This window comes from Pholis gunnellus, assembly GCF_910591455.1.
Source record: "Pholis gunnellus genome assembly, chromosome: 17".
In the NCBI taxonomy this organism is placed as follows: domain Eukaryota; kingdom Metazoa; phylum Chordata; class Actinopteri; order Perciformes; family Pholidae; genus Pholis; species Pholis gunnellus.
Window position 1 is genome coordinate 16,615,509 of NC_136544.1, and position 21,288 is coordinate 16,636,796.

The following is a 21,288-nucleotide window of genomic DNA, read 5'->3' on the forward strand; positions in this document are numbered from 1 at the left end:
GACATCTAGTGAAGAACTGTGGACCTACAACACAGCATGACAACTGGATGAACCTGCTTCCTGAAGGCCTGTTTGTGGTTTTTGTTTTATGATGGTTGGTGAATAATGATAATTCATCAAAGTGTATCGTTTATATGGACTCATTCCATTCTTAAATCATTACAGCTCATTGCAGACTAATCGCAGGTGGATCCGTTACTGTTCATTTATTACACCTGTTATCATCTTATTAAGGCAAAATGAATGCAATGAAAAGGTCTGCTGTGGTCACATTGACAGTGCATTACAACATGTAAAAGCAAAGTATTCTGACATTTATATATAATATAATCTATACTATATATAATGTTCACTCTTTGTGTATATATGTTGAGTACATTTTTACAAATGTATCATATATGTTTTTATGTAATATTAATCTGCAGAGGAACTAGTAACTAGTTGTCAAATAAATGGAGCGAGGCCAAAATTGTACAGTCCTTAACTTTTATCCTCGACGTTTATTTTGAAAGGTCAGCCCGTGTGTGCGTTTGACGCGCACGACTGCCCGAGGGCGCGGCCACGTGAGTTTCAGGAACAACTCGTCGCCGCTCGCAGTTCACGAAAACCCGAGAGGAGGCGAAGAAGAAGACGAAGAAGAAGAAGAAGAAGAAGGGGGAAATACGCTGAACCATAATGAAGCCTGGCTGTCACTTCGTCACGCTGTGTCAGCCTCTCGTGTAACACCGTCCACAGCTCGCCGTTAAATGGTAAGATACGGATTTGCCGCACACGTTGTTACGTTTTGGCTGTAATATTGTTTACATATTTCCATTTCACGGCATCGGATACACCGTAAAATGTTCGAGGACGCGTGTTTATGGGCCACTCGGTCACGTAGTCGGTGAGCGTTAAAGTAAATGAATATAAGACACGTATACCTGTTATTTGATGCTGTAGAATGTTGCACAATGTAAACAAGTTAGACGAGGAATAACCACCGGAAGTCCCTTTGACTAATCTCTTTACCTGACGTCACATTTATTAGTTATCTCCACATTTTTTGGGTCATTGACATCTCCGTTCTCTAAACTAGCCATCGTGTAGAAAGAGAAATATTAAATACGTGATTACAGAAAAGCGCAAAAGTATTGTTTTTGTTTGTGTAAAAGTCCTGTACTGTGTTTTACATTCAGTGGTGGAACAAGTACTACAATATATAAATACTTTGTTAACAAGTACAAATCCTGCATTCAAAAACGTACTCAATAAAAGTACAATAGTATTAGAATCAAAATATACTTGAAGTACCAAAGTAAAAGTACTCATTAAGCAGAACGGTCCATTTCCCAATCATGTATATTATGTTATTGTATTATAATAATCACTTTACTGGCAGGGTGGGGCTCATTTGACTGTATACACCGTTGAATAGCAGTATAGTCTTAAGTCTTAATATTACATAATTTAATTTACATACACAATTTATGTATTGATCATATTTTGGATTATTAATTAGGATTTATAAAAAGTGCAATATTTCCCTCTGAATTAGAAGTATAAAGTAGCAGAATACTCGAGTAAAGAACAAGTACCTCAACACTGTACTTTCCACCACTGTTTACATTGGTGTGTGTGTGTGTGTGTGTGTGTGTGTGTGTGTGTGTGTGTGTGTGTGTGTGTGTGTGTGTGTGTGTGTGTGTGTGTGTGTGTGTGTGTGTGTGTGTGTGTGTCTCAGTGATTTAGCTGCCCCCACCATGTCCAGAAGTGGGTGGTCCAAGCGTTCACGGTCTGGGGCGTCCCCCGGCCTGTGTGAGCCCCCTCAGGGTCCGGGCGTCCATGTTTACCTGTTCTGGTCAAAGGAAGGGACGAGGTACCTGTCCCACACAGGAGGAAGAGTCACGGCGGAGGAGCTGTGCATCTCAGCTGCAGAGGCTGTAGGTGAGAGTGACCACGCACAGACCACAGGGTGGAGTTCCTGTCTTCATGTGGTGTTTTATCCTGCTGTGTAACATCTGCATGTTGTTCCCCAGGGATAACTCCTCTGTGCCATGTGCTGTTTGCTCTGTACAATCCACAATCCCGCTGCTGGTACAGTCCAAACCACGATTTCAGTCCAGAGGACTCCAGCCTGGTTCTTCACTACTGTATGAGGTTAGTCTGTGTTTTGATGACTCTGTGTTAGGGAGGCAGAGGAAACACACTCAGCATCTTCACTTCGTTTCTCTGGTTTCCTTGTAACTAGGTTTTACTTTCGGAATTGGCACGGGTTAAATGACAAGGAGCCGACTGTATCCCGTTATGCTCTCCGATCCGGGACAACTCCGGGCGGCTCGCCTTTGTTCGAACTCACCTCTTTAGAGTACTTATTCTTCCAGGTTGGTGTTTGAAATAGTCTGAAGGGTTTACTGTGTATCAATGAATTGCTGTGTTCACAAGGATTAAGTGCCGACCGTCTTTTCTTCTGGTGTCTCCAACAGGCTAAATATGAATTTGTGAACGAGGTGGTGCAGATGGAAGACGTTCAGACGGAGGAGGAGCGAAGTCGCTTAAAAAACGAGAGCTTGGGGATGGCTGTGCTTCAACTCTCGCACCAGTCGATGCAAACAAGCTGCACCTTACAAGATGTTGCAGAAAAATTCAGGTAATTACTGTGGAAGGAGTGCATACGGTACGGTGAAATAGTAGAGGTTAACAACTGCACTTAAAAGGAACGTCTGGGTGTTTTGACCTGTCTAGCCCGGGAATCGAACCCCGGCCCCTCTGGCTGTGAGGCAACTTTTGTTGTTAGGCAACCAAGCCACCACTGTGCACCGTAAGGTGTTTAAAAACCGCTGTTTCTCCAAACTCCATCTACTGCAGTACTACACTGACTGTGGATACGTACCTTATAAAACATCGAGACTATCCCTTTAAATCTGTTAACGTATGTAATAACAAATACGTTAAATGGCTTGTATTCATTTGAATATGTTCTTTGTATGATGATGATTTGTCTCACTATAATGAGGCTGTGCTTTGTGCTGTTATTTCTATCCTATTTTCTGCTCCTGTGCTAATCCATCAAAGCTTTTAATCTAATTTAATCTCCAGGTAACATCAAAACATCTCTTTTTTTCTTTCAGCTTCCTGCACTGCATTCCAAAGTCTTTCGCCAGACAAATTTCCAAAGACAACTTCCTGACAAAAATCCGGATCCGGCGGGTTTTTGCAGAGTTTGTGCGGACCTTCCAGCAGCACACCGTGGACACTGGGCGCCTGGGCACCCAGGAGATCATGTATAAGTACATCTCCACTCTCGAACACTTGGCGCCACGCTTTGGAACAGAGACCTTCACCGTGTCACACCTGGAGCTGAGAGACGACGGGACTGGAAGCAGCTCGTACTCCAACACCAGCCATTGCCAGGGTGCCTCCGAAGACGATTTCATAGGCCCGGCCACCCACGAGATACTGGTGTCTGGCACCAAGGGGATTCAGTGGAGGAAGGTGTCCAAGCAAAAGGTTTGTCAAAACGCCATTACAAGCTCCTGACGCTGTAATTCTGTGCCATGCGGACATTTTGTTTAATTCAGTGTCTCTACCTATAGGCGCAGGCCAACACCTACCTCAGGAACGACTACATGAAGAACAAAAAGCAACAGTCCAGCCAGCCGAATGCGAGCGCTCCTAATAAATGGACCTCCGTCTGTGATTTCCCTGAAATAACTCACATAGCCATCACTGGAAATAATGTGTGCATTAGCACTCTGGACAGCCACTGCTTGGTGAGAGAGTACTTGTTTACCCCTTTATGTAAAAGCTGCAGTGCATTTATTTAATTGGTAAATGTGCTTGTGGTGCATTAGTCCAATTGATATGCTGCATATTAGTCATTCTACTGATCAGAGTGAATATACAGTACAGTGTGCCTGGATCCTCGTATGTTCTATATGTTTACGACTATCAGAGATTTGGCTTTTTGTTCGGCTTCGGGCTTTTTGTCATGTTTTGAATTTGTATGCATCTGTAGGTGGGAGCTCTGATTGTAAGCTAGTGGTGTTTCTGTGTGTGTGTGTGTGTGTGTGTGTGTGTGTGTGTGTGTGTGTGTGTGTGTGTGTGTGTGTGTGTGTGTGTGTGTGTGTGTGTGTAGGAGGTTCAGATGAACTCCAGCCAGGAGGCCCGTTCCTTCATCTCCCTCCTAGATGGATACAACCGGCTGACTGCATTCGCCCACCACTATCTTTGTCATGAAGTGGCTCCCCCAAGGGTAGTGCTGAGTGTAGCAAATGGACTGCATGGACCGATGCAGTGAGTTTTTTTTTCTTTTTTTTTCTCTCACACATCTGCACGTACAGACACAAGCAGGCTTTAGAGAAACACGGCGTGTTATATCACAACTCTGGTGTGCTTCCAGTGATGATTTCGTGCTGCTGAAGCTGAAGAAGGAGGCTGCAGAGGAGGGAGCTTTCCTCGTACGCTGGAGTGCTCTCGATTATCGCCGCATCATCCTCGCTGTCCTGAACAGAAGCGAGGTAAGTTCAACACCCACGCTTCCTCTCTGGCAATGATGGCAGTGCAGCGATGGTGAAAATTGCATTTTTTTCCCGCTCGTAGAACGGGTCGAAGCCCAGCCACAAGCAGTTTCGGATTCACCTCAAGGGTTCGATGTTCTCTCTGGAGGCCTGGGATCGAGAATTCTCCAGTATGAAGGAGCTCACGGAAAGCCTCAAGACCTTTGTGCTCAAGTCTGGTTCAGAGAGCTTTACCGTCAGGAAATGCTGTTTGCCAAAACAAGCAGGTTTGTGTTTATTGGGCGTAGTTACTCTGGTGTTTTGGGATATTGAGGTCTCAACATGTGTGTTTGTGTGCTGTAGAGCTGTCCAACCTGCTGGTGATAAGGCAAGGTGTCCACACCGCCCCCCTCACCGTGAACATGACCCAGCTACGCTTCCACCAGATCAAGGACAAAGAAATCGTACAGGTGACAGAGGCCACACTTCACCTGTTCCACCTGACCCGCTCTGTGGTCCGCGTCTCTGTGACTGACCACCGGGTGTTGTGTTCATGAGCAGGAACAGCATCTGGGCCGCGGGACCAGAACCAACATCTTCTCGGGACGTCTGCTGGTGCGAGGTGGAGGAGAAAATGACGAGGATGACGAGTTCAACAACAACTCCGCTGACCGCAAAGGGATCCAAGTGGTTCTCAAGATTCTAGACCAGAGCGATAAAGACATTGATATAGTAGGTTATGTGGTCTTCAACAGCCTTTAAGGGGTCATTGGATGTGTTTTGCAGTGGGGTTGTATGAGGTGCCTAACCATAGTCAGTCTATTAGCTACAGTAGATGAGGTTAGACGGGAGTACCAACGCGGGAGCAAAGCAATGTACTGCTGAGGACGTATTTCAGACAATCAATATCAGTATAAGGGTGTGCTATTTTTAGTTTCACTGGTGTAACTTGCCGTCAGACAGACCTCTCTAACAGTGAAATGAAACCGTTGCATCAATCTATGCACCTGCCAACGCCGCCAGACTTTATTTTACCTTGCAGGACAAGGGGTTGCTGGTCTACCTCTGCCTCTATCGGTTAGTTAGTTTGTGTTATTGTGTGACTTAGTTGAATTTGAACGAACCAAAGTCACACAATAACACGAACAAACTAACCGATCGGGGGCAGCGTTAGACCATCAACTTCCTGTCTGTTTCTCCAAACTCCATCTAAAGCACTGACTGTAGAGAAGTACTTCATACAACCCCACTTAAAAACACCTGAACTATTCGTTAAAGCTAACCAACACTCAAAAGGAGTAGCGGCGGCAGCATGCATGTGTATTAACATCTCAGCTCTTTGCTCTCCTTTTGTGTTTCTCAGGGGTTTTTGGAAACTGCAAGCCTCATGAGCCAGGTATCCCACAGTCACCTGGTGTTTGTACATGGTGTGTCAGTCAAAGGATCTGAAAGTAAGAGCAACAACGCCGCTCACCTTCACAAACTGACTTCCTCATTTGCTACTTCCTCATCACATTGGTGGCTATAGTCAAATTCACGATCCCACGACAGAGCGAGTCGTGACGCAGGTGCAAAACAACACGCAAGCCTGTTCGGTCTGAAAGAGGAAGCTGCTTGTTTGTTTACATTTAGCTCCTGGTGACACCAAAGACCTCTCATGCTTCTGTTTTTACCTTCACAGACGTCATGGTGGAAGAATTTGTGGAGTTTGGGCCTTTGGATGTTTTCCTTCGCAAAGAAAAGGCATCAGTGACGCCTCAGTGGAAATTCATTGTCGCAAAACAACTCGCCAGTGCCCTCAATTATCTCGTGAGTTCAAATACGGCTTTGTTTAGTTTTTTTTTTATGCCACAGATTATAAAATTCAATACAATTGACTTTAATGACCACACAGCTAAGTGGTCATTAAAGTGAAATAATCCGGTCGTGCAGCTCTCCAACTGCTGCGTGCCGAGTTTTGAGTCTTGAGCTGCAGGCAGGAAATGAAATAATCGTATTATCAGACCTGACTTTACGATAAGTGCTGCAAGTAAAGTTAATCCCCCCCCCCCCCCCCCGATAACTAACAGCATTGATAGTGTGTGTTACACTTATTATAATGACACTCAGGGCATCCCAAATATGTTCAACACCAGTATTATTATCATCACTGCAGGAGGCCAAACGGCTGCTTCATGGAAACGTCTGTGCCAAGAACATTCTGGTGGCGAGGCGTGGTCTGGAGCACGGCACCACTCCTTTTGTCAAGCTGAGTGACCCAGGAATTTCCCTAAGTCTCCTTTCAAGGGAAGGTGAGTACCAGAAACTCTTAATTAAACTCACGCTATGACAAAGTGTCCTTTCAGCTTCAGAGGGCTTTGTGTTTTCTGTGTTCTGCCTTTTTCTAATCAGATCACGTCACAGGAAACTTCAACCCGACCATTTCCTGTGACTTACTTCCTGTCATCTTGCAGTTTTATCTCAGAATGGGCCTTAAAATATGAAGTTTGGTCAAAAGAGATAGGCAAAATATTCATGACACAAATATTCCTATTTTATTTGCATATCTAAATGAGACGACACTAAACCAAAAATATGTCAATTGTTTTAAAATTCAAAAAGGTCATTAATGAATATCTATGGACCTTATTTCCCGATTGATGTTTGCAACAATGTTTTCTTATTGTTGCTCTTCTTTTAGGCGACAGAACATTTTACGAGTTTTACCAAGACAACGGTTTTAAAAATGAGAAACATAAACAAACCACATGAATATCAAATAATACAATTTAGATTATTATATGTTTTAATTATATTAAGATCAGATTGAATTATTAAGGAGAGTAACTATAATGATTTGATTAATAATTCATACTGTTGGTCCATTGATCCCATTAAGACGATGAAAGCTCTCTGATGATTGCATTCTGCTCTTAATGCTTTCTGATTCTCCTGTAACGCTGGAAAATCACACCTTTATTTCACTGAACCTCCATTTCACTACAGCTGAACTTCTTCTTCTTCTTCTTCCAGCCTTTTTTTGGGCTTCCTCTCCAATTCTTGGGCATCTGCCAGAGAGTTTGCACACGGCACAACAGCCGCCCTTATATAATGTACATTACGTTACCTGTGTTAATATAAACAATCAGCCGCACGACTTCAATTTATCATCAAGTGGAAAATATCATGTCCCTGATTAAGCTCCCCACACACACACACACACACACACACACAATACTCAACTTGAGTGGCCCCTCACTGACCATGTCTGACATTGATTCACTTTGTTAAAACACTGAATGCTCAGACAATAAAAACAGATCGATAAGTCATCGTGGAAATTACCCATCACACTACACGGACCAACTTTTATTTTTATTGACATACGGTCATTTTACGCAAACGTACAGCAACAATTTGCGACATGTGTTCACTTCTCAAACTAAATTCTTCACCCGGAGCTTGAGATCACCGTACCATGATACGTGTACCTCCTGTCATTTTAAATCTCGCTTTTCTGCACTGCAGAGCGTCTTGAGCGCATCCCGTGGATCGCCCCTGAGTGCGTTGACAGCGGCTCTCACATCAGCAGCGCCGCCGACCAGTGGAGCTTTGGCGTCACGGTGCTCGAAATCTGCAACAATGGCGATCTCCCCATGAGCGGCAGCACACTGTCCGAGGTAGGCCCTTTTTTTATTTCTCCTCCCAACAGCCGCACAAGCTGTGCCTTCTCGTTCTATCCGTTCTGGCTCCTAATTGCTACACTGTGACCCTCCCGAACAGAAAGAGCGCTTCTATCAGCAAAAGGGCCGTTTGGCCGAACCTTCGTCCCAGGAACTGGCCAGCTTCATCAGCATGTGTTTGACCTACGAGCCTTTGGAGAGGCCTTCGTTCCACACTGTGCTCAGAGATCTCACAGAACTCATGATCAAAAGTGGGTTCTTTACTTGCTCAAATTTGCTTTTTTGTTTTTTTCTCCAACCCATCTGTGTGCTTTCGATAACGTGTTGTTGTTCTTTCTTCTGCTCACAGACCCTGATATATCCCCCAGTGAAGCTCTCCCTGACACAGACCCCAGCGTGTTCCACAAACGCTACCTGAAAAAGATGCGGGAGTTGGGAAAGGTGAGTTTTAACACCACATCCCCTGTGGTTTTTCTTCTTCCTGTCGCGTCACGGGAAGAGTGATCCACCTGCTCGTTGCTCTGTCTGCAGGGCCACTTTGGAAAGGTGACTCTCTACCTGTATGACCCGGCCAACGACGGGACAGGAGAGCGCGTGGCAGTGAAGGCTTTGATACAAGAGAACGACCAGGTTCCTGAGGGCTGGATGAAGGAGATTGAGATCCTGAAGTCTCTCTATCACAGCAACATCGTCAAGTACAAGGGCTGCTGTACTGAACTGGGTGAGGCCTCAGCTGTCACCCGTCTGCTTCAAATGGGTTCATTGAAATACATACAACAATATACAGTGTTCTCTTCGAGCTTGCAGAGCTTGATTGATTTTTTTTTTTTATCCCTGCTGTTCTTCTGTAAATAATGAAAATCTATTGAAAGTGCCACACTGTTTCCCTTGTATGTCAATATTTTGAGCTTTCAACACACGTCATGCTGAGCACCAGCAGGCAGCAGGTCAATCTTGCCGTCGAAAGGTAATGGAAGTAGGAGGATAAGCCCTGTTGTTTTGTCCACTGACAGGAGGAACAGTTGTGCAGCTGATTATGGAGTACCTTCCTCTGGGGAGTCTGCGAGATTACCTTTCCAAACGCAAGCTGGGGGTGCCCCAGTGCCTCATGTTCGCTCAGCAGATCTGTCGGGTGAGTTTAGGTGGTTTAATGTTTCTGTGTGTTGTCATTAATTCATACTGTCGTTTAGTAGCACTAGCGTTATGTTTTTCTCTCAGCAACCAGGAAATAATCACTCGGCATGTCGTTGATTGTCACATCATTTGCATCACATTTCCAGCCGGCTCTGACATTGTAAACTTGTCATTTTACGATTGAATTTACATGCTATTGTTTATAATAAACGCAATATTCAATGTTGCTTTTTATAAAGTATAACACACTTTGTGTTTGGTAAATTATGTTGGAGAAAGATGTTAAAGCCATGCGGGTAAATAATAACATCAGCATGCTAACATGCTCACAGTGACAATGCTAAGGTGCTGATGTTAAACGGCTTTAATATTTACCGTGTTCTGAGTAGCATGTTAAAGGAAAGGTCAGGGGGTCACCAAAGTCCGCAAGGTTTGTCATTTGGGGAACATGAATGTCCGTAATCTGTCGAGTAGCTGTGGAGACGTTTCAGGCTGGACCAAAGTGATGGACAGACTGACCTGATATGTGCCGCTAGCACGGCTAAGGATTACATGCTATAGGAGACTTTAAAGGACAACCATTCAAAAACATTGTACTCTGCTGTTTCCCTACACTGTTCTAGTGTTTCAGTTTGACATCCACATCTGTTCTTTCTGTTCTCTTTTTAAGGGGATGGAGTACTTGCACTCTCAGCGATACATCCATCGAGACCTAGCTGCCCGTAATGTCTTGGTGGAAAACGACAGTTTGGTGAAGATCGGAGACTTTGGCCTGACGAAATACATCCCTGAAGGCGAGATTTACTATCGTGTTCGAGAGGACGGGGTCAGTCCGGTGTTCTGGTGGGTTCATGCAGCACTTTGAAGTCTTATTCAATGCTTTGTTTTAGGACTTTGGCAACTAAACTGTATTTTTTTTTTGTGCTGTATAGGTATGCCATTGAGTGCTTGAAGGAGAGTAAATTTTCCTTTTCCTCTGACATTTGGTCCTTTGGCGTTACGTTGTATGAGATCCTGACCCGTTGTGACCACCGGCAGAGCCCTCCAGAGGTACGTCATGACTCAAACCTGTTCATGTGAGACTAAGAGTACATTTTGAGTCCCCGTGTTCAATGCACAATGTACTCTGTTTTTGTAGAAGTACAATGAAATGCAGGGAGCCCGTGAGTCCAATGATATGCAGGGACAGATGACTGTGATGGGGCTCATAAAACTGTTGGACAAACAGATGCGATTGCCTCGTCCCAAAGACTGCCCTCATGAGGTAACGTGTCCTTTTAACAATATGGACGTTTTATTGGCATTATGAAAAGCCTGATATTTTCACAATGACTTTTTTTTTAATTTTTTTTTTACCAACAGGTGAGGATGTTGATGGAGCAGTGTTGGGCTGCAGATCCGGCACAACGGCCATCATTCGGATCCCTCATCGAAAAGTTTGAAGCTATTTGCCAAACATACACCTGGCAGTCGAATATCAACTTTTCTTTGGCTCAGATCTGATTTTTTTGTATCTATATGTCGTCACTTTGCCACTATGGCTGCCGTATGTTTCAGGGTAGTAGAGTTTCCCGCTGTGCAATGCCTGCTGCCTCCATTCTCACAGATGTCTTTACAGGTTTCTTTTTGATAATAACACACTGCTATTCACTCATATGTGATATTAACACAATGATAAACTCACTGTGTGGTTCTTTTTCCTGGCTGAGGAGATGAACTTAATGAAGAATGCCGATGCCTTTGGCAAGTGCCAGCTTCTGCCTTTCAGAAGTTCTAGGTTTGCATATATAACACAGTTAGTAATGTCCGGTTTTCTTAATACTATCTTTCATTTCCTGTTTGTACATTTCTTTGTGTGTGTGTTAACTTTGTGTTTCATTTGGTATAAACCAAAAGAACAAAGTCAGAATCTAATAAAACATTTTTAACTTGCCCTTTCATTGAGGACTGAAACGGATTGATGCATGTGTCAAAAAGTATATCAAATGTCAGATCTTTGTTACTGGATTTCCTATGTGCAACAAAGTCCAGTGTTTTAACCATTTAGGTGCCTGTTCACGTGCCACGAGGAAGGAAAATAAATAAATCACATTTTTGAAGACAGAAAACATGCACTACCACTGACTGCACCATGCCAGTCTAACTGTGACATTATGCACCTATGACTTTGCTGCACAGCGACAAAAAAATCAACAACACTGCTGCCCGGATATTGCAGAAATGTATACTAATGTGCACATTAACCACATAATTTAGTGGCTATAAGACGGGCCAAATGACCTGGATACACCACAGACCAGTTAAGAATCCCCTCCTGTTCTCTCATGCAAAGAATATTATATTCAACAGGCATTTGAATCAGTGCACACACCTTGAGAAACACCTTAAACCAGGTGCAACCTGATGCATGGAAAGAGCCTCAACCTCAACACTGCTGCAGACATCTGGTCCACATTTACACTGGACAGCCACAGTCGTGCACACCGCTACAGTCGCACCGTAAACATAACAGACTTGCTGCAAACGTCTCACCATGTGTTTGAATGGAAAGTGTATAAAGGACCAAAAGCTGGTATGAGGAAGAATGTATCACTGTAGTAAGGAACACACGTCGGCTGAGACTCTGCATGTGTACTGTGGTGCTGGGAACATACGACTTACTGTCCTCTTACCAGCCCGCCAACACAATTACCAGGGGGCATTAAGATGTAAAAAGAAAAAGATGGCGGCCATTGTGTCTTTTATTTATATATATGTATATTAAAAATCATATATATTTATTTATACATACATACATTAATACTAACATCTTTAGTTTATAATTATGCATAGGGCTGGATGCATCTATTAAAGTGTTCTTTATTACAAATAAATAAACACATTTTTATTGCACTATAATAGGCTTATATTATGCTCTTTAACATTTAGTTTTTCTGTGTCGAACCTATTTATCTTGTCGATCGATACTCGTGATGTCATCCCAAGACTGTTAATGAATGATTTAAACATCTACAGTCCAAATCATTGTGTCTGATCCAGCCTAGACGAAATAAAATTGTGATTGTAAATGAAAAAGTTTCTCGTAAAGAGTCCCTGACATTAGTTATATGGCCCTCAGTGACTTCCTGCATCACTGAGCCTGTTTCCAGCTTGAGTTTTCTTTTTTTGTTGCAGTTTATAGGGAGCACTTGTGGCCCCGCCCCCGCCCTCTGTTACGTCGTAGTCATGGAGAATGCGTCCCCCTCTCGTCCAATGAGAAGCGGCGCTGGGGCCATGTGTGTATTGTTTAAACTGCTCAAATCGGGGCTGAGTTCTCCAGACCGATAAAAACTTCCACCAAACAGAGTGATGGCGGCCGTCGTGTCTGTTAGCACAGCTGCCGGAGATGAGAGCACAGACACCGGGCTCAGTTTCGTCCCTCGGTCTCTCCACGATAACTACGACCCCGCTGCGGACCACGAGAGCTGGATGTCCGGAGACCGCCGCCGGTATCCCGAACTCGAACCGGCCGAGGAGGACTCGACGTCGGACCGCGAGTGTCAGCGCAGGGTCGACGAGGACCTGACATCACCGAGCCCCGAAGAGATCGAGAGCCGCTTGGAGAGAACTCGCCGGGAGTTTTACAACCGTAGAAAAATCATCATAAAGAATCTACCCTCCGACGTCAGCAACCAGGTACGAGTCAAAAGTACATTTAAAAGTTTTAATGATTGGATGATTGATTGACGGGGTCGTTTGGCTAACGTTAGCCTAGCTCCAATATGCTTTGCCATGCTACCTATGTTAGCCTGCTAGCCATTTAACTCGTTAGCTGTCTTTTTAAATGTGATTGATGCGACATTTTTGCTTTTATTAAAACTGTAATTTATTTAGAAGGCAACACACGGTTAACTAGGAGCCACTGAAGAGAACTAGAATAGTTTATAATTAGTTTAGTGTTGTTAGGATAATAACTGCCAGGTGGTGAGAGAACGTTAACTGTCAATAATGGTCATCTGTGGCCTGTATGACCTGCCAGTCCGGCCTCGTTGGTAACAATTTAAAAACTTAAATATTCATGATTTTTGTTCACTATTAAAGCTTACAAGCTGGTATATCGGTGATTATTAAACTCCCCACTTAAAGGTAACAGGTGCACCGGGACTTTTTCCTCCATCAGACCGTCTGTTTGTGTAAACTTCAGTGATTTTACTCATGATGCCACATTATTTTTGGAACGTGCCTGACTCGTGGGGAGCGGTTGGCCTGCGGGCGGTACCATTGTTCACTGAGGGGGGTGGGAGTTCGAGATGTCAGTTGCAGTACAACAAAAGGTGGAAGGTGTGCAGACAAAAAACGTTTCAGAAAATGCTAGACAGCGTCGCCGTTTCGTTTGTGAATGGTCAAAAGCAGCGCAGAGCAATTTCTCCAACAACAATGAGTCGGTTATTAACCTCTCAACCCCTCACAGGTGCAACTTGTTGCCCAATGGACATGAATGAGTTAATCATGCGATGACCAAAATATACAATTAAGCCGTCTACAATTATATGATGGCCAAGTCAAATGTTTTGGTTAGCGTGTTGTAATAATTGAAATGTCTGAATGTAATAATTTTACTTTTCTTTCTCTATATACAGGAGGTCCATGAGCTGCTGGGCAACTATGACTTGAAGTACTGCTTTGTTGACAAATACAAGGGCACAGGTTGGTCTAACTGCACCATGTGAGACATCACATGTCCAGTTTAAAGGAGTGAAAGATCTCTCAGATGATCTATAAACTTGATAGTCGCTTTGGTTGACTCTTATTTAGAGCCGTTCACTATTTGCTACAATATTCTTGAGGATAAATTGCTTCACAGTTTGAAATGCTTTTGTTCACAACAAAGAAAAGCTTCCTGACTATTGAACAAAGCGATCATGTGCAGTGATGCCTGTTCTTGTTGACAAATGGAGGAACTCACTCGTCACAATGTCTTACACAAAGTTATCAATTTATATGCAGCAAGAGAAGCTGTTTCTACAATTAATGCTCCAAAATAATCACTTTTAAATTATGCTAAGGGTTGTGAATCAACCTTTTTATGCCCCAAAAATGTGGGCTGTGTCCTAATTCAGGGGAATTGGCTGTTTACAACGGTATAAGTGCAGGAAAGTTCAGCATGCCGTTGGTCTCAAAAGACATTTTGACAGAAAGAACTGACATTAAAAGAGAAACGGCCACGTAGTGGCAGATATTAATGGGCCAGATGTTGAATTGAGGATATGCCTGATACGGTATCTACCGTACTGTTGTGGCATTTAGATGTGTTAGTCTGGTAAAACGCCTTTGATTGGTGTGACAGACATTGTAGTCTGTTCGGGGGAAATGTTGCGTTGACAGATAGCTGGTGTGTGAGGTGACATTGTGCCACCAGCGTTAACTTTTATCAGACCAGCTGAAAGAAAAATGGTGTCACAACCACGTTTGCCTTCCCGAGACCTGCTGCGCATGAGTTACAAGAGTGTTTTAAATCAAATCCTTTGCTTTTGATTGGTCTGCTAAAAAGTGGGCGGGCTTAGAAGATAATTTGATATAAAAATACAAAAATATATATATTTTTTTTGGTGAACTTGTATTGTTAAGTAGGTACTCAATATGATCGGGGAATGTGATCTAAAAGGGTTTCATCTTGACTTTAATGCTGACTTATCAAATGTCACTCCCTCACTTCACACCATATTGTTTATTGCCTCCCTCAGCCTTTGTGACACTGCTCAATGGGGAACAGGCACAGTGTGCCATCAAAGACTTCCACCAGCATGTGCTGCGGGACCGGGAGATCTCCGTGCAGCTGCAGCCGACAGACGCCCTGCTGTGCATCGCCAACCTGCCCCGCGCTTTCACCCAGCAGCAGTTCGAGGAGCTGGTGCGTCCCTTCGGTAACCTGGAGCGCTGCTTCCTGGTGTACAGCGCCTCCACCGGCCACTCCAAGGGCTACGGCTTCGTGGAGTACATGAAGAAGGACTCTGCTGCCCGGGCCAAGTCGGAGCTGTTGGGAAAGCAGCTGGGCTCCCGCATGCTGTACGTCCACTGGACCGAGGTGGGCTCCCTCACGTATCCGCTCCTGCACTCTAAATGCCTGTGTGTGGACCGCCTGTCCCTGAGCCTGCAGACCGCCCAAGACCTCCGAAACGCCCTGGCTGACACCCATACGCCCGTCTTCTGCCAGGTCAGATCCACCACATTACTGCCATTTCAGAAGGATGCATGTTACAGCAAGAACAATGAATAAAACACCAGTTTATACCAAAACCCCTCCAGGTTTGTGGTGTTGATGGTTTGTGTGTATCTGGGAGTTGTAGGATCATGTTTGATCTTTCTGAACCGTTTCACCTCTACCCCGGTCTTTCCTGTGGCCACTCAACGTTTCTATAGCGATGAGCATTGCTGGTTTCCATGGTGATGACCACCTGACTCCCCCAGGTGGTGTCATTCAGAAGGCTTTTCTGGAACCAGAGAGGGGGGGGGTCCTCTTTAGCACAGCGAGCATAGTGCTTTTTCTGCTGGTTCCAGGGTTTTTAGGATTGTAGTGACGATTTAAGGAACCAGTTCAGCTTCCAGCTCTAGTGTTCACTAGATGTACTAGTTGTGAGCTAATAAAACCTGAAGGTATTAAATCATGAGATCACATCTAGCGACTGAAAAGGAAATTTAATATATAATAAATTGTATTTATTGTAAAGATTCAACAGCAGGTTATGTTATCTGGATCTCTTCTGAAAGGAAATAAAACGGTAACAGTAAACATTCTTAAATGTGAAGCTGCTATATGAGAACCTGTCAATGCTAGAACATAGATTAGAACATAGCTTAGAACATAGCTTAGGAGTCACTAAATTATCAATGAACAAGAAAAGTACATTTCTGGTGTGTTAGGGAATATTTCTAACATTCATGTGCATTTAGATCGTCAACAAAAGATCTCTTTAGTCATATTTTTATTTATTTATTTTTTTTAATGCTTTTTCATGCCCAATGACATTTTTCCAAAAACTAATGGTGGTAAACACAACGGTTAAACTCTTGCTTTTTGTCAATTTTAAATCAACTAATTGATTAGTGGACAAAATTGTGTTGTCGAGTGGTACCACAGCCTCATTACGCGGCGCAGATACAGCAGCTAAACTGAGCGTCTCGATCACAGCTCTGAATATTCACTGTCGATTACTACTGAAGCTCCAGAGCCAAAGAAAATGTATTCGGGACAGGCCTTCTTGTATTTAGTGGCAGAACTTCGGCTAACTGCGTGTCCGTTTTTTTAATTATTCCTCTCCACAGTTGGCTCAGGGACAAGATGCAAGTTTCCGGCGGTTTACCGTGTTGGAGTTTGCCTCCGCTGAGATGGCCGAGGATGCTCAGCGACTCGTGGACGGCAGGCTGCTGGGCGGGACGCACATCAGGGTGTCCTTCTGTGCCCCCGGCCCTCCTGGAAGAAGCATGTTGGCTGCTCTGATTGCTGCCCAAACCATGGTATGTAAATCAGAAACATCCACATGTGCGTAGCTGCTGTTGAGTTAGGCAATCAGCACAAGAGCAACGGCTGACTTGTGTCCTCTCCCTTCAAGGCTGTGAACAGGGGTAAAGGTCTCCTCCCCGACCCTACAGCCATGCAGATTCTCACAGGCCTCAACAACCCCGCCACCCTCAAGATGCTGCTCAACCCACTGTCACAGGGACCCAAACAAGGTGAGGAGTCTCTTAATTAATGCCTCTGTTGTAGGGTTAGTTCTGGCGCTGTGGGTCCTGATGTCCCCTTTTGTGTGCAGGCCTCCTCGGGGCAGCCCCTACGATGCCCCTGCTGGCCAACCCCGCCCTCTCCGCCGCCCTGCTGCAGCTGCTCCTTCAGAACCAGGCCAAGGCCCAGCAGGTACTGCTGCCTGTCTGCCCTCTCTCTCTCTCTCTCTCGCTCTCTCTGACATGTGCCTCCTTTGCTGCCCCGCCTGTTTTCATCCATCCTCTCGTGTTCATCCATCCTTTTTTTTTCCCTCCACTCTCTGCTCTTTCCCCGTTTACCATCAGCAAGCCTTTCTGGGAAATCATCTTCTGTGGGCTCAGGTGCTGCACAATAAAGAAAACCCTCTAGTGCCTTGTGTGAGTGACGGTGGTGTTTGTGTGTGTGTGTCTATCGCTGTGTGAGGTGCTGGTTAAGACTTTTGTTTTTTGTGTGATAGAAAACGCAACGCCTGGGTGGGTAAGCTCTGGATAGGAAACTTGTTTTTGTGTGGGCTGTACTTTTGAGTGGTGCTGAGTGATGTAGTAGGTGTGCTCCATTGTGCACAGAACAGTGTAAATACCCACTCTGTAAGGACATAATTTCATACGTGGTGAGTAATCCTTGGTGCTGACTAAGCGTGCCGGTGTAGTGCAGCCGTTTCTCAACCGCTGGAGTGTTGCAGCCAGGCAGTGTGACCCTCTAGTGACACTGAACTCTGCTCTCTCCTTTGGCCAGCAGGCAGGACTCATTGGGGAGAATCCTCTGGCTGTCCAGCAGGGCGTCCATCTGCTCGGAGACCTGCCCCAAGGTTTGACATCCGCCGACTCCAGCCGTCGCTCCTCGAGCCACAGGCTGCATGTTGTTGCTTTGCCTATGATGCTAAACATCTGTGTTAATCCCGGTTTCTCCTCTTTACGTTGGTCAAGCTATTTTGGTCACGATGCTAGACGAGTCTTAATGTTATGTAGTATTCCATGCCGCTTAAATATTGACATTTACTTGATTCGGTTGCATCTGTAAGTTAAAGGAACTTTGCTGATTTGCTGCAAATCTGAAACCGGGAACAAGAGGTATTCCAACGGATCGAAACATCGGTTTGTAATTTACAATCGGGCCTCTATCTATTTCCTCTAGGTGGTGTAGTCCCGTGTCTTGATCCCCTGGCCCCACTAAAGCCAATGCAACTTGGCAGAGCGCTGAGGGAGCAGGAGTCGCCCACAGCGATGTGCACCTTCCCCCAGACTTCCTCTCCTGCTCTGCAGGGCCTCTCCATGCCCCTGATGGGTGGCATGATGGGGCCAGATGGCCTCACAGCGCAGGGGGTGAGGACCACAGTCATTTCCATAATGTTTTCTGCCCTAGTGTAAATGGTAAGAATGACTCACCTTTCCCCCTCCCGTCAGGTATCCATACTAGGAGATCCTCCCAAAGATGGGAACCATCCTCAGAGTGCCTTCCTCGGTGTCGACAATGTTTTCCCCTCAGGTGAGGTGCTTTTTTTTTCTGTTTGCATGTTGGGGTTCTGATTTTCTGACTTGGCAGTCTGTTGTTTGCTGCATCAGATCGGGTTAATACATTTCAGCATGTCTGCACTACTACAGGAGGAAGCTGCAGACCTCACCCCTACAGGAAGAGGCCCACACTAAGTAATGTGTCCAACCAGCACACGCACCAGAGCATTCAGCCCAACTACAACCTGCGCTACCAGGATTCCTACAGCCCAGAATATCCTCCTCTACACCAGGTCACCGCCACGTTTCCGTTGCTTTATTCCATATATATTTAACCTGGCGTCACTAGATGAATCTGCAGTGTAGTGAGTGGCTGCTCATTCAGGAGCCTGTATGATGATCTGATGCCCATCTGGTGTTTCTCCTCAGGATCCTCTGGCCCACTTGTATGAGCAGCAGGAGAACCTTAGTGCTGGATCCCTGGCAGGATTCGGTCAGCAGGTAGTGTGGGCATATTTCTTTACATGTTGTTGGATCACACTTGTGCTGCTCTATAGTTATACAGTTTGTCTCTGCGGCTCTCTCGCCAGCCCGACTACAGTGAGCGTTTCCCCAGCTACAGTTACCCTCCCAGTGAACTCATGTCCTCCTACTTCAGCTCGGGGCCCGAGGCCTCCAGTAACGGTGGCCTCGCTACCACCCATCTCAACCGGGTAAGCCTAAAGCTTTGGATTCTTTTTAAAATGACCTCTGGTTTGGTTTCAAACTATAAGGGTTAGATTGGGTTCCATGCAAAGGCCCCTGTTCAATAATTAACGTTGTGCTCGAGTAGAAGAATTGTAGGTTACTGAGGGTTGTTTGTTTGTCTGTCCTCAGGCTGTGGGAATGCCTCCTGTGAGCCACACCCCCAACTACCCACCAGGTCTGGGGAATGCTGTGAAGGTAATTTAAACACCTTCATGTCTTTGCCCTTTTTATTTTTAACCTTAATTTTTGTATACATTCTTCAACCAAGCTGCTCTTTATTGATTTTATAAATCTTCTTTTAGACTCCCATCGGTAGCCACAAGCGTTTGTTCAACCGGCTGATCCCGTCCCCGGAGCCGAGCCCCGAGGGCGGCTACGTGGGCCAGCACTCCCAGGGCCTCGGGGGTCACTACGCGGACTCCTACCTAAAGCGAAAGCGTATATTCTAATCCCAGCCGGATGAGTAGCCTTCCAACAGCCAGGACACAATGGCCTCTCCTCTGGTCTCTGCCAATGAACTGCATGGCGCGGTGATCCTTGGATTGGTCTCCTGTGTACTCCTGGTAGTGACCCCTGGGGGGTGCCGGGGAGCGCAGCCTGTTGCTATCTGGACAGTTGTCACTCCATTGGAATTCTTGGTGGTTGTATTTTTTTCTGTCGTGTGTGTGCGTGTGTATATATATGATTTTAGTGTGTTGGTAAATTAAGTTTTTACTTTTTTTTTTTTTTTTTTAAATTTTTTTTAAAAATTTGCCTTTTTAGTTTCCTGTTGAAAAACTTGTACAGTGAGAAAAAAAATGTTAATAATCAAATGAAGTATTTCATCTTAAGGATTTTTATTCCTGTGTGAGTGGTGTATCAGCAGAGCTACGGATAGTTTTCAATGGCAGCCATAGGCTGCTTTTATAATGTTTGACGTCTCACTAAAGTGATGCTGTCTCCAACTTCAGGCATAGTATTAAAACAAGCTTTACTTTAAAGGCTCTACTTTTTTAAATGGCCCTCCTAATTCATGTAAACAGTTCGGTAGTTTGTGTAATGAGAGTAGTTTTGTGTCTCTCTCCCCCCCCCCCCCCCTTTTACACAGGGTTGTTAATGTAGCTGTATGGCCTCTCCTCATTGGTTAACATGCAGCTTTCCATCCACCAATGACGGCTGTTTGTCCCTGGCTGTGTATCATGAAGCTTTCTACCACTCTTACCTTTTCCACGTCGTTTGTCTTTTGATCCACACCCTCCAGCTTGTTCACGGAGGCGGTTCTTCTACACTGGTTGTTAAGTGATGCACTTGGAGGTCACGATCCTCATCTGTTCTCACTGCTTTGTAAAATGCCTCCTCTCACTCAGATGTTCAGGAGTTGAATATTTTCTGTGTTTATGTGAGTTCTGTTTGCTAAGTTTACATTTTTGAATGTCTTGAGGTCCAAACACCTCACCTGGATGGTGGGGGTGGGGTGGTGGACATGTGCCATCTCTGGAGTCTGGGGAAGTACTCGTGGCAGGTGATTGGTCGGTGACATGACTGTCCTCGTTTTTTTTCTTCTTTCTTATTATCTGGTTGACAGTTTGATTGTGAAAACCCATTACCTCTGACTTCTGCTAGTAAATGCAGCTACACTTGAGCCGTAACAGTGTTCTCTGTGATCTCATCCTGCCCTGTGTTGGCTTCCATCTACATTTACCGTTTCTGTGTTATTTGCCGTGTAAATAGTTGAGCTTGCTCATTTTTCCTGAGTCCAAAACGTTTTTGTTTTCTCTAATCATACCTGCCTCTGGTCTGGTGTTTTGAATGGATTTGCTGCGCCTCGTGTTTTTGCCTGTATGCTTGGACAACTGATGTGACGCCACAGCCGACGGCTCATGTTGTGTACGGACCAAGAGATGCAGCCGTGCTGTATGATGATCATTCATTGTGAACTGCCATCTTCTCCTCTGTACCTCCATGGTTGTCTCTGTACGTGCGAGTGTGTGACGTGAGCAAGTAAATGTTATTTAAACTCATGTTGTGAACTCATCATTTACAAAGAAACAGTCTTAAGACATGTGTCTTTAGAGTTAACTTTGTGTTTAAAAAGAAACAAATAT

The 21,288-nt window shown here is 44.8% G+C and overlaps 2 protein-coding genes across 2 annotated transcripts; both read left to right on the forward strand.

Annotated features, from left to right (window-relative positions):
* The first annotated feature begins 607 nt into the window (after positions 1-607).
* tyk2 (tyrosine kinase 2) lies at positions 608-11,208 on the forward strand. Its single transcript, XM_079176815.1, has 24 exons — positions 608-749; positions 1,718-1,920; positions 2,013-2,133; positions 2,225-2,357; positions 2,460-2,623; positions 3,105-3,483; positions 3,570-3,746; positions 4,112-4,269; positions 4,376-4,493; positions 4,576-4,759; positions 4,836-4,942; positions 5,034-5,204; positions 5,836-5,923; positions 6,154-6,281; positions 6,628-6,763; positions 7,980-8,131; positions 8,235-8,385; positions 8,484-8,575; positions 8,666-8,855; positions 9,148-9,266; positions 9,939-10,111; positions 10,201-10,318; positions 10,407-10,532; positions 10,631-11,208. The coding sequence occupies exons 2-24, from the start codon at positions 1,737-1,739 to the stop codon at positions 10,769-10,771; spliced, it is 3,510 nt and encodes a 1,169-aa protein (XP_079032941.1). The 5' UTR covers positions 608-749; positions 1,718-1,736; the 3' UTR covers positions 10,772-11,208.
* A 1,396-nt stretch (positions 11,209-12,604) lies between these two features.
* On the forward strand, positions 12,605-21,087 carry raver1 (ribonucleoprotein, PTB-binding 1). The gene is made up of 15 exons (XM_079177669.1): positions 12,605-12,943; positions 13,888-13,954; positions 14,992-15,461; positions 16,571-16,762; positions 16,858-16,978; positions 17,059-17,159; positions 17,312-17,347; positions 17,742-17,814; positions 18,141-18,328; positions 18,410-18,491; positions 18,608-18,750; positions 18,887-18,958; positions 19,048-19,170; positions 19,334-19,399; positions 19,507-21,087. Exons 1-15 carry the CDS (start codon positions 12,617-12,619, stop codon positions 19,651-19,653), a joined length of 2,208 nt encoding a protein of 735 aa, XP_079033795.1. The 5' UTR covers positions 12,605-12,616; the 3' UTR covers positions 19,654-21,087.
* The last annotated feature ends 201 nt before the right edge of the window (positions 21,088-21,288 follow it).

What these genes read in the sequence shown, in the direction of transcription:
- tyk2 (XM_079176815.1), top strand. Translation starts at nt 1,737, where the DNA reads ATGTCCAGAAGTGGGTGGTCCAAGCGTTCACGGTCTGGGGCGTCCCCC. An exon ending in CTCAGCTGCAGAGGCTGTAG is followed by an intron (nt 1,921 to 2,012) that starts GTGAGAGTGACC and finishes GTTGTTCCCCAG; the next exon opens with GGATAACTCCTCTGTGCCAT. An exon ending in AGATGCGGGAGTTGGGAAAG is followed by an intron (nt 8,576 to 8,665) that starts GTGAGTTTTAAC and finishes CTCTGTCTGCAG; the next exon opens with GGCCACTTTGGAAAGGTGAC.
- raver1 (XM_079177669.1), top strand. Translation starts at nt 12,617, where the DNA reads ATGGCGGCCGTCGTGTCTGTTAGCACAGCTGCCGGAGATGAGAGCACA. An exon ending in TGACAAATACAAGGGCACAG is followed by an intron (nt 13,955 to 14,991) that starts GTTGGTCTAACT and finishes TGCCTCCCTCAG; the next exon opens with CCTTTGTGACACTGCTCAAT. An exon ending in TGGCAGGATTCGGTCAGCAG is followed by an intron (nt 18,959 to 19,047) that starts GTAGTGTGGGCA and finishes CTCTCTCGCCAG; the next exon opens with CCCGACTACAGTGAGCGTTT.